General features: G+C 35.3%; 1 protein-coding gene across 1 annotated transcript; it reads right to left on the reverse strand.

Moving 5' to 3' along the window:
• Positions 1-6244: 6244 nt before the first annotated feature.
• LOC137025337 (uncharacterized protein PF3D7_1120000-like) lies at positions 6245-7106 on the reverse strand. The gene is made up of 2 exons (XM_067393335.1): positions 6503-7106; positions 6245-6318 (listed from the first exon to the last, which is right to left on the reverse strand). Exons 1-2 carry the CDS (start codon positions 7104-7106, stop codon positions 6245-6247), a joined length of 678 nt encoding a protein of 225 aa, XP_067249436.1.
• Positions 7107-17331: the final 10225 nt, after the last annotated feature.

The raw sequence follows: 17331 nt of genomic DNA on the forward strand, positions 1-17331 counted from the left end.
CATACAATATATATTTCAGACTAAGTGGAGTAATAATTACTATTATTAGTTACTATTACTCCACTAGGTATGAAAGACTAATACTGTACGTTTTAATCCCCTGGATCACCCTAAAAAACATGATGATCTTATAGAACATGATGCATTGTTGTGTCTGTTATTCCATAATTGCCACTTTTGGACACTTTTTGTTTTTATTGTTTACATAGTATTGCTTTAATGGACATCAATATAAGACAATGTTTACTGTGGACACATTTTTTCCTTATTGAAATTGAAAGTGAAATAATGCAACACGTAATAATCATTTGACTTCACAAACATGTCAATGAATTCTGAGTATGAGACACATTTAAATCCTCTGACTGCCCCATCCCACACGTTTTACCTTATGTTGAATCTGCTGAGATGTTTTCGATCAAGAACAAGGGCCAGATTTGAAATAATATCAGAAGCTGTTAAACTGCTTTGTACCCTAAAGAGATTTTTAGACTTATACACTCCAATCAACATACTTTTGTAGATTACTCTATCAGTACTGTGAAGACCGTGTCCTGTGATTACAAGCTCATCATCTTCTTCAGTGGTTACAGGCACATACGCTTCCATGTATTTACTACAAATAAGAGATCATTATGCACGAATGTAAAAATATACAAATTCCATGACTTATAAAAAATATAAAAAATAATAAACAAAACGAACCTGTAACACCAGTTCTGCGTCACAGATGACCTGGACGGTCATCCTCAGAGTCTGAGAGCATTATTTTAAAACATAAGGCTTCATCAACACATATAACTGTATCTACAAGGCATATATATTATACATATATTATATTAGGCATATATATTATACAAGGCATCACACAACAGATACTATCATTGGATTGTGGCTATCAAAAAAACATGCACAGGTCATTTATTCAGACTAATGGGTTCAAACCGTCTTTACTACTAACCTCTTGTACACTTCCTTGTCCATTAACTTCTGCTACACTTCCTTGAGACGGCTCCACAGTACAATCACTAAACAGCACACAAACAACAAGGATTAAGAGGAAACCATGAACAGATGTAATCAGATGTTTTACAGCCCTTTAGATTTAGATTAGACACACAATGTCCCATTTCTTCTGCTTTTATAGTGAACATGAACCATGACAAGATTAAAAACATCTTGCATTTTATTGTTCATGCTGTCTTGTGGTAAGCTTGTATGCTGAGGTCTTATTGGCTGGAAGAATTATTACATTTTATATATTATACTTGTTATATTGTTTTCATAATTGTAATTTCATAATCCCCGTGCCACCCCTTTAGACACGCTCTTGTCTGGCGCAGGTTGAAATCTCACTTTTTAATAGTATTTATTGGACCTGACTTAATAAAACAGGCTGTTACCTTAAGGAATGATTACCTCAAAACGTACGTCCGTATGCAAGTTTGAATGACTTTATTTAAATTAAATACATTAGCTATTGTCACATGTTTACATATATAATTTTTAAGCTTTGTAGCTATACTATTGAAACTGTGTTTAAATATTTACTGCTGGTCCCATTTATTTCCATTGTAAGTGCCTTACATTTTTTTTAAACTAAAGAACAAGTTTTTTCTCTGGTGATTGATGTCATGCCACAAATGTTGAGGTAAACTTGTTGAATCCACAAAATGTTCCTTTCAGTGTTATTTTTCCTCCACGTGCATCAACAGATCCTGTATCAACAGATGTAAATATGAATAAATGCACAAAACTTGTCAATTTAAATGACGTGTATAAAAACATTAAACATAATTATTAAACTGATTTACAGCTTGTCATGTAAAAGAATGCCCTAGATTATAGGAACTCATGCACTAATGATAATTTTGACCTTGGCTTGTTTTATGGTACCCTTATATGAGCTAATATGAGTTTTTATCTTTGTTAATTATTAATCACTTATAGGTTCTGTCAGAGAGTTCAATTATTTGTACATTTACACTTTTGGCAGATGCTTTAATCCAAAACAAATTATATTACAATTTAACTTCAATTTATTTGTAAATCACCTTTATAATGCACTTTGTTGCTCAGCTTTACAAATCACAGAGAAGAAAATATAAAGAGAAGAAAATATAAAGAAAAGAAAATAGTCTTTTAAAACACAAGCAGCCAAAAGAGAAGTTCACCCAAAAATGAAATTTCTGTCATTAATTACTCACTCTCATTTTGTTCCACACCCATAAGACTTTTGTTCATCTTTAGAACACAAATTCAGATATTTTTGATGAAATCCGAGAGGATTTTTATCTCCCATAGAAAGCATCTAAATTATCACATTTAAGGTCCAGAGAAGTAGTAAAGACAATGTTAAAACTGTCGACATGACTGCAGTGGTTCAACCTTAATGTTATGAAGCAACGAGAATACTTTTTGTGTGCCAAAACAAAAATGACTTTAATTCAAATTTTTTATTCAGTCTTCTAAACAGTTAATCGCTTCCATTTTTATGTCCCAATGCCGGCCTTGTACTGGCCGATGCCTGTTCATGTGACGCATGTGTGATGCTGGCAATGGAGCCGGCCAATAATGAGCCACGTTCTGACGTAAACGTGAAAGCGCTGAACTGTGTTCACTGCGCCAACCTCGTAACAGACTGACAAGGAAGAGGAAAATGGTTGAATAAAGCCATTATTTCTCGTCGCTTCATAACATTAAGGTTCAACCACTGTAGTCTCATTGACTATTTTAACGATGTCTTTACTGCTTCTCTGGACCTTGAATGTGGTATTTTTGGGGGTAATTTATTGGGAGATAAATAAACCGGATTTCATTATGGGTGGAATGACATGATGGTGAGTAATTAATGACAGAACTTAAATTTTTGGGTGAACTAACCCTTTGTGAACAACAAAAATCCCATGCGTTGGTCACGAGTTATTCCATATTTAACCCTTTAAAACCAGATGTGTCGTCGGCGACACAACCAACCAAGCTGTATTCATGTTACTGTAACTCTTGAACCGCTATCGTAATAATTCAAATTGCTACAGACAGTAGACAACATGGGCTTTTCGTTATATGGGTTATTATGGTAATTTTGTGTCTTCCGTCAGCAAATGGCAGCCGCTTTCGGGGAGAGCGGGTGGAAGGAGGATTTGAATGGAGAGATATGGAGCGCGGCAGTTTAGGGAGTTTTGGATCGCATAAATAATAGAAGAAACAAACAAAAACATGGCGAAGGAGTACACAGTTGATTGGGATATTTCTGATAAGACTTGTGAGGAGGCTAAGTGAGACTCACATTTCGCATTTGTTGTGTGTATCTGTATAATGTGTCTGTGCGGTAAATGTATGCATGCATATGTAGTATATGTATGCGTGTATGAAAAATATTTCTCCTGAATGAAAACTGTGCAACTAAGTGTCACAAAAAGACTTTTAAATATGTAATGTAGTTGAATTTTCAAGTTTGAAGTGTTAGATTCTTTTGATCATCATTTTTCTTTTTTCTAAATAAAAATCAGAAAATGTATTTATTTATTTATTTTGTCTATTTAAATTTAATTTAATTTAATATTTACAAACTCACCATACATACTGTATTAATAGTCAATATCTAATTTGTTGAAAGCCAGTTGTTTTCTGAAAAAATGACACCTTGCACTTGAAGATAGCACATTGTTTGAGAATTGTATAATAATAAAAAAATAATATGTGAAAACGGACTATTTTAGTTTAGGTTCTAAAAAGTTAAAAATGCCCATCAGGGGGTGCCAATGGATAAACAAAAAGGCTACCTTGGTACAAAATGAAAAATGAAAAAGATAAAGAAATTGAGGAACCAACATTATGAGAGAAATCTTTAAAGGGGACCATTTAGAAAGATCTTTCTTAATCCGTTCAATAAATATGCCAAAATTATGTTTAAAAAGGTGCTTATGATGGCGAGTGATACAGACCCCAAGATAAGAGAACTTATTTTTGACTAGTTTCAATGTTATGTTGGAGTACTGTAGTTGCGCATACCTTATTAATCGGAAAAAATTCACTCTTGTGCAGATTAAGCCTGTAACCAGAAAACCGACCAAAATTCTTAAGCAAAGTTTAAAAAGAAATTTTTGGATTAGAGATAAAAAGCAGTAGATCGTCTGCATATAGAGTTACCTTGTGCTCTGCCTCACCGCGGGTAATTCCAGTAATCTGCTGACTCTCGCGTAGAGCGATCGCTAAAGGCTCAATAGCTAGAGTGAACAGTAATGGGCTTAGCGGACAGCCCTGTCAAGTTCCATGCTGCAAGTTAAACGGTCTAGAATGCAGACCATTGGTCAGAACTACTGCAGAGGGAGACCTATAAAAGTAATTTGATCCAAGAGAGAAAGACTGGGCCAAATCCAAAATTTTTCCAAAGCTAAAAAAAGGTACTCCCACTCCACACTGTCAAACGCCTTCTCAGTGTCCAATGAAACAACACATTCTGGAATGGCCTGATGCTGAGAATATACCACATTAATGTAAGCTGCGGATATTAAAAAATGACTGATGCTTCTTTATAAACCTTGTTTGATCAGGAGAGATGATGTTGGGGAGGAAATCCTCGCTAAAATTTTAACATCAAAGTTGATCAAAGAAATCAGCCTATAAGATGCACAATCCAAAGGGTTTTTATCTTTTTTAAGTAGTAAAGAGATGCACACCCAATTCTTTATCATTTACTTATAGTCATATTTGTCTTTTTTGACAGAAATCACGGAAATGCTGTGGTTTGTTTAACCTAAAGATTCTGGTCATGTTGCCCATCGTAAGTGATCATGTTATTAAAGCTTCTACACCACTAGACTAACCTAGCTATCTATAATAGCCTAACAAGTTTAAACTAAATAGTATGATTTCAGATTCGGAAAGACTTGTGTAATAAGGCTGTGCACCGCACTCAACATCCCCCTTTCCACACCTGAAGAAAAGTCCATAGGTTGTTTTAAAAGGTAAAATTAAATATAAATCTAGATTCATGCATTTCTAAGATTTATACATTTTGTTTGTCTTTAGTGTCATGTCTGTATGACTGTTGTGCATCTAACATAATACATAATCTGGTAAATGTGCTGTCCTAATGATAAATAAAAAGGAAATTTTTAAAGATTGCCACCACATCATCACTTATTTTGATTGCAAAATTTGATTGATAAATATGATATCATGAGTGCTTGAAAGCAAGCATTGTTGGGGAAATATTCATGAAAATATGAGGAAAAGAAAATGTCACAATGTCTCTTTATTCTCTTTTTTATTTCTGTAGGATAAAGTGATCAAGGATCACTAACAAACTACACTTAAAAAAGGTATTTTTACTACTTTAACAAAACACTTTTGAGTCACATGTGAGATTCATGGGTCCTGTCTGTCTCAGTGCTGGAACTTTATATTAAGTTACATTTATAGACAGCTCAGTTTTATAAAGTAATCTATTGCAAATTTCAAACAAACATTAGTCCTTATTAATATAGGTTCATTTGTTAATGATTCTTCATGAGCTTCATCTTAATTCATACGCTGAAGGTTCAGAATTATTGGAATCACATTCTGCAAAGCTCTTGTTATCTTAAACGAAACAGTAGGAAACCACTAAAAGTGTTGAGGTTATTCTGGTTATCATATATCTTCATGCCAGACCAAAGTCTTACATATACAACATATCCAACCTCCAGGAGCAACACAACTCCATTCGAGGAGTTTAACCGATCATGATCCTGAGCCTGAACATCATATGCTACAACCATGTGCTCTCCATTCTTATAAATGGATACAGTTGCTTTGGTTCCACCATGACCTTATATAGAGATTCTGAACATGTACGCTCCTTTCAGTGGGGCTGTGAAAATACCTGAGTCAAATAACAAGAGATACAGAATCAGCTGTTTTCATGTATGATTGCTCAATTACCAAACACACTGTGTAATAGTTTTGAAAGATGGCAGATCATTTAATTCTCTTATACACATTACACAACTGCAGAGAGGTCTGAATGGAGCAGAAGGGTTTATGACTCCATTTCATTGATAATTACCTGTAACTGGGTTGTAGGCGTTCCCTATGTTTGTGAAGACTTTCTTGTAGGTTAGTGTGATGTCAGTGGTAGAAGGTCCAATATATTCTTCGCCAGATACCACCAATCCAGCTGAAAAAGCTATTTCTCTGTCTGTTAATGAAAAACATAAGCAATATTGTGATATATTACTCTGTTACACTGAATTTAACATCATTCAAGCACAGTTTTACCTCTATTTTCCTTTTTCAACTCCTCCACTTGACTCTGAGTAAGATTTGAAATTTCTGTGAAGGAATAAAGATTCTGTTAAATGACATTTGCACTAACATTTACACTACTAATTGTAATAGACTAAACAGTTTACACAATAAACACAACTTTACATTGTATAGTGTAAATGTTAGTGTATTGCAATAATGTTTTACTTTGAGGATCATTAATAAAATAGTGAATGTTTTGGTTAAGTACCTTCATTTTTCTTGTTCATCTCATCCCTCAGTTGTGTCTCTAAAGATCTGATGTTTTCTTTCTGCTCTGTATCAGCGGTGGTCAGTTCTCTGATGTTTCCTTTCTGCTCTGTGATGGTGGCGGTCAGTTCTCTGATGTTTCCTTTCTGCTCTGTGACGGTGGCGGTCAGTTCTCTGATGTTTGCTTTCTGCTCTGTAACGGTGGCGGTCAGTTCTCTGATGTTTTCTTTCTGCTCTGTAACGGTGGCGGTCAGTTCTCTGATGTTTGCTTTCTGCTCTGTATTCGCGGTGGTCAGTTCTCTAATGTTTTCTTTCTGCTCTGTAACGGTGGCGGTCAGTTCTCTGATGTTTGCTTTCTGCTCTGTAACGGTGGCGGTCAGTTCTCTCAGTGCTGTATGGATGTCAGGGAAGCACAGATAGCAGTATTGTTGGCTGTCAGTTGAAGCTTCAGCTCTCAAAGTGTCTGTTTGAGGTGGATTCTGTCTTCTGTCCTCAGAGCTGATCTGTTGACTGATCTCATTCTCATTGAGTCCTCCATCTACCTGCTGCTGAACGACAAACACAAAGGTTTCGAGCAGCAGCAGTATACATACTAAAGCCTTCATTCTTCACTGATGTTTGTGTCCAGCTCTTGCTCTGTCATCCCCACAGCCTCTCATGTTCCTTTAAGAGTGTCCTGATTTACTGTCTTTTGCACATGATTTTTATTGCGCCAGATAATAAAAGTAATTTCAGTTAATTGTTAATCTTAATTAAAGGGGTCATGAAATGAGAAATCAACTTTTCCTAGAGCTTTTGATTTATAAGAGGTCATATAATATTATACAGGTGCTGGTCATATAATTAGAATATCGTGAAAAAGTTCATTTTTTTATTGTAAATTAATTTTAAAAATGAAACTTTCATATATTCTAGATTCCCTACATGTAAAGTAAAACATTTCAAAACATTTCATTTTTTTTTTTTTTTTTTTAAATTTTGATGATTAGAGCGTACAGCTCATGAAAGTCCAAAATCCAGTATCTCAAAATATTAGAATATTTCCTAAGATCAATCAAAAAATTGATTTTCAAAACAGAAAAGTTCAAGTTCTTTAAAGTATGTTCATTTGTACACTCAATACTTGGTCGGCAGCACATATTACAGCAAATGACTTGCTCCTAGCACAAATTACAGCATCAGTGAAGTGTGGCATGGAAGTGATCAGCCTGTGGCACTGCTGAGGCACTATTGAGCCTTCAGATCATCTGTATATTGTTGGATCGACTGTTTCTCATCTTTCTCTTGAAAATATCCCATAGATTCAGGGGTCAGGCATGTTGGCTGGCCAATAAAACACAGTAATATCATGGTCAGCAAACCACTTGGAAGTGGTTTTTGCACTGTGGGCAGGTGCTAAAGTCCTGCTGGAAAGGGAAATCAGCATCTCCATAAAGCTTGTCAGCAGATGGAAGCATAAAGTGCTCCAAAATCTCCTGGAAGATGGCTGCATTGACTTTGCACTTGATAAAACACAATGGACCAACACCAGCAGATGTCACGGCCCCCCAAATCATTACTAACTTCAGAAACTTCCCACTAGACTTCAAGCAGCTTGGATTCTGTGCCTCTCCAGTCTTCCTATAGACTCTGGGACCATGATTTCAACATGAAATGCAAAATTTACTTTTATCTGAAAAGAGGACTTTTGACCACTGTTCACTGTCCAGTTCTTTTTCTCCTTAGCCCAGGTAAGATGCTTCTAATGTTGTTTCTGTTTCAGAAGTGGCTTGGTAGTCCTTTTCCTGAAGATGTCTGAGTGTGGTGACTCTTGATGCGCTGACTCCGGCTTCATTTGACTCATTGTGAAGCTCTCCCAAGTGTCTGAATCAGCTTTACTTGACAGTATTCTCAAGCTTGTGGTCATCCCTGTTGCTTGTGCACCTTTGCCTACCCAATTTCTTCCTTCTAGTCAACTTTGCATTTAATATGCTTTGATACATCACTCTGTAAACAGCCACCACATTCAGTAATGACCATCTCTGACTTACTCTCTTTGTGGAGGCTGTCAATGATTGTCTCCTGGACCACTGCCAAGTCAGCAGTCTTCCCCATTAGTGTGGTTTCAAAGAACAAGAGATACCCGGAATTTATACTGTAGGGATGGTCATTTAATGAAACTCAAATGTAAATATTCTAATATTTTGAGATACTGGATTTTGGACTTTCATTAGCTGTATGCTCTAAACAACAATTTAAAAAAAAAAAAAAAAAACTTTTAAAATGTTTTACAATGCTTTACATGTAGGGAATCTAGTATAAATGAAAGTTTCATTTTTTTAAATAATTTACAATAAAAAAATTATATGACCAGCACCTGTATATTATTATGACGTATATTGCTTCAGATAAAGTAAAGTAATTCATTAATTTTGAATTACTTTATTATAATTACTCGTTGCCACCCCTCTAGACCTGCCCCTGTCTAGTGCAGGTTAAAATCTCACACTTTATTAGTATTTATTGGACATAATAAATGTCCAATGTCCATTATCTGTATTCTTGTGTATGACCTTGGACTGCTTATCCTCATTGTGTTTGTTCGCTGCCTGCCCTGTTGATTCTCTGCCTGTTTACTGGATTTACTCTGCCTTGTTTGCTGCCTGCCCTGACCCTTTGCCTGTCCCCGTTTACGATATATCTCTGCCTTGGTCATTGTTATTGCTGGTATTTGACCTTTGCCTGTACGACTACGATTATATTAATAAAGCTGCACATGGATCCCATCGAGTCTGCCGCCTCATTACAGTATCATACATTTCTTAGAAACAAACAAAAATAAATAATAATAATAATGTAAGCAATGCCTAATATTTAATACATTGGCCAAATGTGTAGCAACAGACATCCAAAATCTAAACAAGGAGGCAGGTTAATTGCATTTTCTTGATATAATACAACAATTCATTACCTATTGTCACATTTACATATATAATGTTTAAGCCTTGTGGCTATACTATTGAAACTTTGGCCTGTTTTCACAGACAGGGCTTAGACTAAGCCAGGATTAGGGCTTAGTTCAATTAGGGCATTTAAGTAGCTTTTATAAATGTCACCTAGAAAAAAAAACATTAATGGTGTGCATCTTGAGACAAAACAATGGCTATGACATACTTTAAGATATGTCAGTACAAGTTGCTTTCAGTTACAATGGCTACAATGTGCATTTTAGTCTAGGACGAGCTTAAGCCTCGTCTGTAAAACCGGGTGCTTTGTGTTTTAATATTTAATGCTTGACCCATTTATTTCTATTGTAAGTGCCTTAATTTTTTTTTTTAAACTAAAGAACAATTTTTTTCTGTGGTTATTGATATCAGGCCACAAATGTTGCCAATAGAGTTCAACTTAAATCCACAAAATTTCCCTTTAAATGTTATTTTTCCTCCACGTGCAACATCCTGTATCAACAGATGTAAAACTAAATAAATGCACAAAATGTGTCAACTTAAATACATTTAATGACACGTATAAAAACATTAAATATTAACCTGATTTACAACTTGCCATTGTAAAAGAATGCCCGAGATTAAGGAAAGTGGATTCATGCACTAATGATAATGTTGACACTGGCTTGTTTTACGGTATCATAATGTGAGCTGTGTTTTTACCTTTGTTAATTATTACTCACTCAGGTTCTGTCAGAGAATACAATCAATTTTACATTTACACTTTTGCCAAGATGCTTTAATCCAAAACAAATTATATTACAATTTAATTTCAATTTATTTGTAAATAGCCTTTATAACACATTTTGTTGCACATCTTTACAGAACACAGAGAAGAAAATATAAAGAAAAGAAAATAGTCTTTTAAAATAATAGCAGCCAAAGGAAAAAGTGTCAAGGAAATTCCTTAAAGGGTTAGTTCAGCCAAAAATGAAATTTCTGTCATTAATTACTCACCCTTGTGTTCTTCCACACCCATAAGACCATTGTTCATCTTCAGAACTATACTTGCACTAGCATATTGTATATGACAATTTAGTTCAAACTTTGACCTGAGGAGGGCAGTAATACACTTAGCAGTGTCTACACTGTTGGAATTCAAATAGAGAAGAAGAAGAAGAAGAGAGCTAGTTCAAGATGAGCATTTATGGTTAAAACTTATAAATATATATATATATATATATATATATATATATATATATATATTTTTTTTTTTTTTAGAAAATGGCCGATGGTTTCTCTAGATAAGACCCTTATTTCTCGTCTGGGATCATGTAGAACGCTTTGAAGCTGCACTGAAACTGTAATTTTGACCTTCAACCGTTTGGAGGCCATTGAAGTCCTCTATATGGAGAAAAATCCTGGAATGTTTTCATCAAAAACCTTAATTTCTTTTCGACTGAAGAAAGAAAGACATGAACATCTTAGATGACATGGGGGTGAGTAAATTATCAGGAAAATTTAATTTGAAAGTGAACTAATCCTTTAACTAATGCATAATTCAGGACCCTTAAAACAAAGTTAATCATTAATTACTAGTGTGTTTGTGCTTAACTAATGCTTAATTGTGAACAAGTTAATCATTAATTAATGCTTAACTAATACATTGTTCTGAACCCTTAAAATAAAGTGTTACCCTTCTTTCTTCTGGCTCCACCTTGGTCTCCACTTTCTCTGGCTCTGCCTCAGTTTTCCGATCCACCAGCTCCAACAGTGATAGGTTTCTTTGGGTCTGCCGTGGATTTTCATCCCTCCAGGTCTGCTGGGGTTTTCCTTTTCCACTCCACCTACTTCACAGGGGTCTCTTTCATAACCAGCTGCTCCATGGTGGACTCCTCCTTCACCATGGTCATCTCATCTGCTGGCTCCAATGTGGTCTTCACTGCCATTGAGCGGAAATCTACTCCCCTTCTGTGTTGGAAGGCGCTATGACCCAGGATTGAAAACCACTGATTTAAAACATACAGGTTTGCAAGTAGATCCACACTTCAACTCTCATTGCCTGCACCCAATGTGACACTTTCCTGATTTTCTTCACAGTGTTGCAAAGTTTAGAGGGCAGAGTGCTTAGGCTCATGTGTTCAGATAGTGCTGCTGTAAACATTAACATCACACACATTTGCTGATCATATTAAGCAGATTCATGATATGCTAAGAGTGAGACCATCATCAACTGAAGTGCTGCTGTTATCAGACATGAATTTGCTTTCATAATTTGCTTTTTTATAATCTGGAGCATTTTTAAAGAAATCTGATATTTGTCTTTAGCCCTATTCGGACGGGACTAGTTTTCCAAACGACGTTTGAGTAACAATTCTTATCAACCTACGTCTGTGATTTTATGTACGGATTCGGACGGGACTAACATCTCTGTGTTTATTACCGAGGTAGGAGTGTCTGTGTTTTACATGTGGGCATTTCAGAAGATCACGTGTTCAGAATGCATGGATTGCGTATGGTCATATGAACTAAACATACATTTATCATCATGATTTAATAGAACTGGGTTCTTATAATAAACCCACTGGAATAAAAAGTTTTAACTTATATAATTTACACGTTATGTAATTAAGTGCAGAAATGAAAGTAATCTTACCTGAAACTGATATTACAGTAGCCAGTCTTAACAGTTTACATGATTTGGCTCTTCTTGTTGATTTACTTTTTTTTATTTCTTCGCAGTGTACCAAACACATCTACATCCATTATCGGTGCGCAAAAAGCAGAAACTTGAATACCGGTGCGATAGCGAGAGATTGTACGGTAGTTCACGTTGACCAAAACACACAACAAAAAGCGTTTTGGAAAAAACATTTTCGGAAATCACAGACATTCGCATTCGGACGGGATTAGATTTCTCTGAGGACCGCCGAGTTTGACGAAAAACAGTAGGTAATTTGCTCTGGAATTTTTACAGAGGTCGTTTGAGAAAAAGACAGACATGGCAGATTCGGACGGGATTAAAATCTCAAAGTACGTCTGTGAAACAGAAATTTCTCTAACGTCCCCCTGTGAAACTAGTCCCGTCCGAATAGGGCTTTTGACTGCCATTTGAACTACTTAGCTGTGTTAGGACTCCATTATTTTCTCATTTGAATAATCTAATTTTAACAGTGACATCACTGACACAATGAATTATATTTATTTCTCAAAGTCACAAATCACATTTGATATTTAATCATTTTTAAAATAAAATTGGAAAATAAAAAACTATTTTAAGTTGAGTCATCTTAAATTCCAGTGCAGTGAGGCAGCTGTCAGCAGGTGGTGCTGCAGCACCCCTAGTTCCCACAGCCATAACTCCAACTAAACAAATTCTATAGGATTACAGTCGGGTGTATTTTATTAGGGTTAGAGCTAAACTCTGCAGGACAGCGGACCTTAAGGGCCAGAGTTGACCACCCCTGCATAAGAGAATATTCTGCTACAAAAATATTGTAATTTTCAAACCTAAAAAAAATCCTCCTCACTGCAAAAATATCATTTTTTGAATCAAACTGGCCAAAACATCTTGTTTTTTGCTACCTGCAATTTGTGACATTAAAATTTAACAACATTTCCATTGGACCATCTCCACAACAACAACAATATATGTAACAATGGTATAAAAAACAGTATTGAAAAGCTAAAAGAGGATGTGATGTAAGAGTACAAGCATTTCTCTTAATTTAAAGAACACTTTATATTCTAAAATATTATTATAATATCTCAAATATTTATTAGACAGTAGGCAAGGCAAGAGTTCACACTAAAAGCAACTCCCGGCTTCCTAGTGATCACCACACTGTCTGCCTCTGATGGCTTCCAGTCACCACCTTGGACTTATAAGGTTCTATTTGCATTCTGAGCAGTTTTGAGATATTGAGTTATTTAAGATATAGAGACCCTTCTGTTTAAAAAAAATACAAATTAGTACAGTGCAAGGTATCTTTTTTTTTTCAGAAAACAAATAGCTTTCAATAAATCAGTTATTGACCATTAATATGTATGGTGTGCTTGTAATTATTTAAATACACACACAAAAAAACATTTTTTCATTTTTATTTAGAAAAAAAAGAAAATGTTGATCAAAAGAATCTAACACTTCAAACTTCAAAGTCTTTTTGTGACACTGGATTGCACAGTTTTCATTCAGGAGAAATTTTTTCATACCTGCACACATATACCACATACGCACGCATACATATGCCGCACAGACACATTATACAGATACACACACCAAATGCCAAGGAGTCTAACTTAGCCTCCTCCCAAGTCTTATCAAAAATCATCCCAATCACCTCTGTACTCTTTCGCCATGTTTATGTTTGTTTCTTCTATTATTTATGCGATCCAGAACTCCCTAAACTGCCACACTCTATATCTCTCCATTCAAATCCTCCTTTCAACCGCTCTCCCCGAAAGTGCTGTCGAAAGGCACGTAATTACCATAATAACCTATATATAAAAGCCCATGTTGTATTATTACAATAGCGTGAACGGTTGAAAAGTTAAGTTATGGTAAGATTAAGACAGCTTGGTTGGATATGTCGGCGCAGACACACCCAGTTTAAATTGGTGTGTTCTCACCATTTCACTTCCCAATTCTCTCAACTCTTCCAACCAGACATTCCTAGTCCAAAATAAAAACAAGGATAAATAAAACAATTATAAAAAAAAAAAAAATATTGAAAAGATAAAAAAGATGATACTTAGTTAAGATAAAATGCAATTAGTCGGACATATAGTGTCAAAGTGCACTGCTAAACAGATGTGTTTTGAGTCTGGCTTGACTACTGTTGAAGCAAATCTAAACTCTTCTGGAAACTGGTTCCAGCTGTGGCTGGCATAATAGCTAAAGGCAGACTCTCTTTGCTTTGAGTATTGGTATTTGTTATATCTGACTTGATCCTGATGATCTGAGTGATCTGATCTGGTTTATATTCCTAGGCCATTGAATGATTTATAAACAGTACCTTGTGGAAGATTTCCCCTATGCACCTGACTTAACACTCTGAGGTCTAAAAACGCGCCGGCGCGTTTTGCAGTTTTTTTTTCACATTGCAGCAAAACAGACTTAAAATACTCCGTCATTTTTTGTCATAGAGACATAAGTAATATATCAATTGAAACTATAGAATGTCTTCTTTTTTTTGTGTACACTCACAATCAAAATAAAACTTTGTGCTTTTTAAAAATAAATAAAATATACAGGGTGTGCTGTCCTGCCGTCTCCGTCTCTGCAAACATCGTTCTAAAACGTCACTAAAAGTAACTAAAATAGATGGCTTATACATGCTACATGGACATGAGAGATATGTCTTTGGAAAGCTTTAAGTGTCTACTTTTAAACAAAACAAATAAATTCTAAAACAAATATTCTCCCTTTATGTAATCAGTATAAAAGTAAAGAGAGGTACTGTTTCTCCTGTCTGACCTAATTATCTTTAATGTGTGCCCGCCCACGCGCAGAGCGCTCTATTCATAAGATAATGTGCTGAGGCGATCTATGCGAACTGTAAACGCCCCTAACAGCGTCTTAAAAAGCATCAGATTCATTCGCTTTCCTTCGCGTTTGGAAGATGGCACGCTACACAGGTGAGCAGGCTCTTCAGATGGTCCTGGACAGTGAGGAAGTTCACTCTTTCCTCGGAAGAAGAACACGACTCTGACGATGAACGTCTGCATTTTGAAGAGCGATTTGATCCAGCTGAAGATACAGTTTCTGATGAGTAAGTGATTTAGTTTTACTTAAATTATTTGACGTGTTTTTTTTCTATATAAGCGTACATATATATTTGCCTTATATTTACATCTATCTATATAACTAGCTATATATATAACGTTATCTCATAAAAACGCTTATAAATAGAATGCTTTTCTGTTGATATAGGGCCTACTTAAATTATTTATATAAGCGTACATCTATATTTGCCTTATATTTACATCTATCTATCTATCTATCTATATATATATATATATATATATAACTTTATATAACTTTATCTCATAAAAATGCTTATAAATAGAATGCTTTTCTGTTGATATACTTAAATTATTTGACGTGTTTTTTTTTATATATAAGCGTACATCTATATTTGCCTTATATTTACATCTATCTATAAATATATATATAGCGTATCTAAGTACCGTATATGATAGGCGTGAATGTGCTAAAATATGCTTGGTTGTGAAATGCGCGAACATGATGCTATTTGCTAAATGTGCTAACTGATATAGCAGACTGTAAACGTTTACACATTCGCACACTTTGTCCGGTAATGGCCAATTGACAGCAGGGGCGTAAATCGCGGGGGGGACGGGGGGGACATGACCCCCCCTATCTGAGTGCTGTCCCCCCCAAAAAATATAATTAAAAACCACTCTAAGTATTGTAAATAAATGATATATCCTTAAAATAATTGTGTAAGAAGTAAAGCAATACAAACGCAAACAGGCGTTTTAAGTTTAGAAACATTTTGAGTCACCTCTCCCTTGCCTCACAGTGGTTTGGTCCACCGCGCACGTCACACTCGTGCGTGTAGAAATCCGGCGGCGCCGGCGGGAGAGAAGAAGACAGACGGTAGTTGAGAGGAGCTCTAGTAAGTAGGCTGTTAAGGCTATTTTATTCAAAAACATCGGATGAAGTGGTTATTTTTGCTTTAATGCTGACGACGCTGAGTAATTAGTCATAACAAAAAAAGCAAGATGATAACATTTTTTTTTCCCGTGAGTCCGCTATTTTAGCAATTATAATGTTACCTAGCGTGTTTGGTAGCTTGTGTACAATTGCTTGTTGGATACTATGTCACCCACACCAACAACAGTTAACAGGTTTCAGGCTTTCGAGGAGTGCACATGTGTATGCAAAGCCTACAAAATCTTATCAACTGACAAACTAAAAATAAGTCGACATAGCCCTCTGCTATGAACACTAAAATGCAGATCAAAATCATTCTAGATGTTGGCAGTGTGCAAAGCTACATCTGATAACAAAGTCTTTCTGTAGGCCTAAAGGAGAGCATATCAATACAAAATACAGGGTATTGATATTTACCCCAAGGGCATTTTTTCCCCTAATCTTATTACATGCTTCATCTTTTATTTCTTTCTTTTTTTTTTTTTACATTTGATCAATAAATTCAATAAGAAAAAATAAAGCAGGACTGTTATGAATCAAATTAAATAATTTACACTGAAAAATTACAACTGCATTAAATAATGTTATGATAGTCTTTAAATATTTTTGAATATACAAATAAGAAATGTTGGGAAAATTTAAATATGAAACTGAACTGGCAGTAGGTGGTGGCAAGTGACTGTCCTAGTCATTCATTCAAACGACTGATTCATTCAAGAATGAGGCAGGTGTTTTGGAATAGGCTATTACTGATTCTTGACTCAACCGATTCGTTCAAAACGCTGAATCATTCATTAATAAAATATTTATTATTAAATATTTATATTATCCATTATCAATCGCCACTTACACTAAATGTAATAGAATCATGCTTGCGTTTTGGTGATTCCCTAACTATTTTTGTTATTGTTGTTTTAATCAGGACAAGTAAAGCTCTCTTTCTCTTGCCCCTTCAAGAAATTAAGCGTTAATGTCGAGCCCCGGACAGCCCCGGCCCAATTTAACCCCTGCATATATCCTTTATAAGTAAAATTTTGGCTGTATTATTTGTGTCCCCTTCAAAAATTGCTCTTGAGAAATGTTATGTTTATTGTCCCCCCCTACTGTCCGATGAAATTTACGCCCCTGATTGACAGACATATACAGCATGCTTGTATACCTGTTACTTTCCTGTCAGTTATGCATAGCTAATGGTATGAGAGTATTATCTTATATGCTAATAATAAG

Source organism: Chanodichthys erythropterus, chromosome 8, assembly GCF_024489055.1.
Source record: "Chanodichthys erythropterus isolate Z2021 chromosome 8, ASM2448905v1, whole genome shotgun sequence".
Taxonomy (NCBI): Eukaryota; Metazoa; Chordata; class Actinopteri; order Cypriniformes; family Xenocyprididae; genus Chanodichthys; species Chanodichthys erythropterus.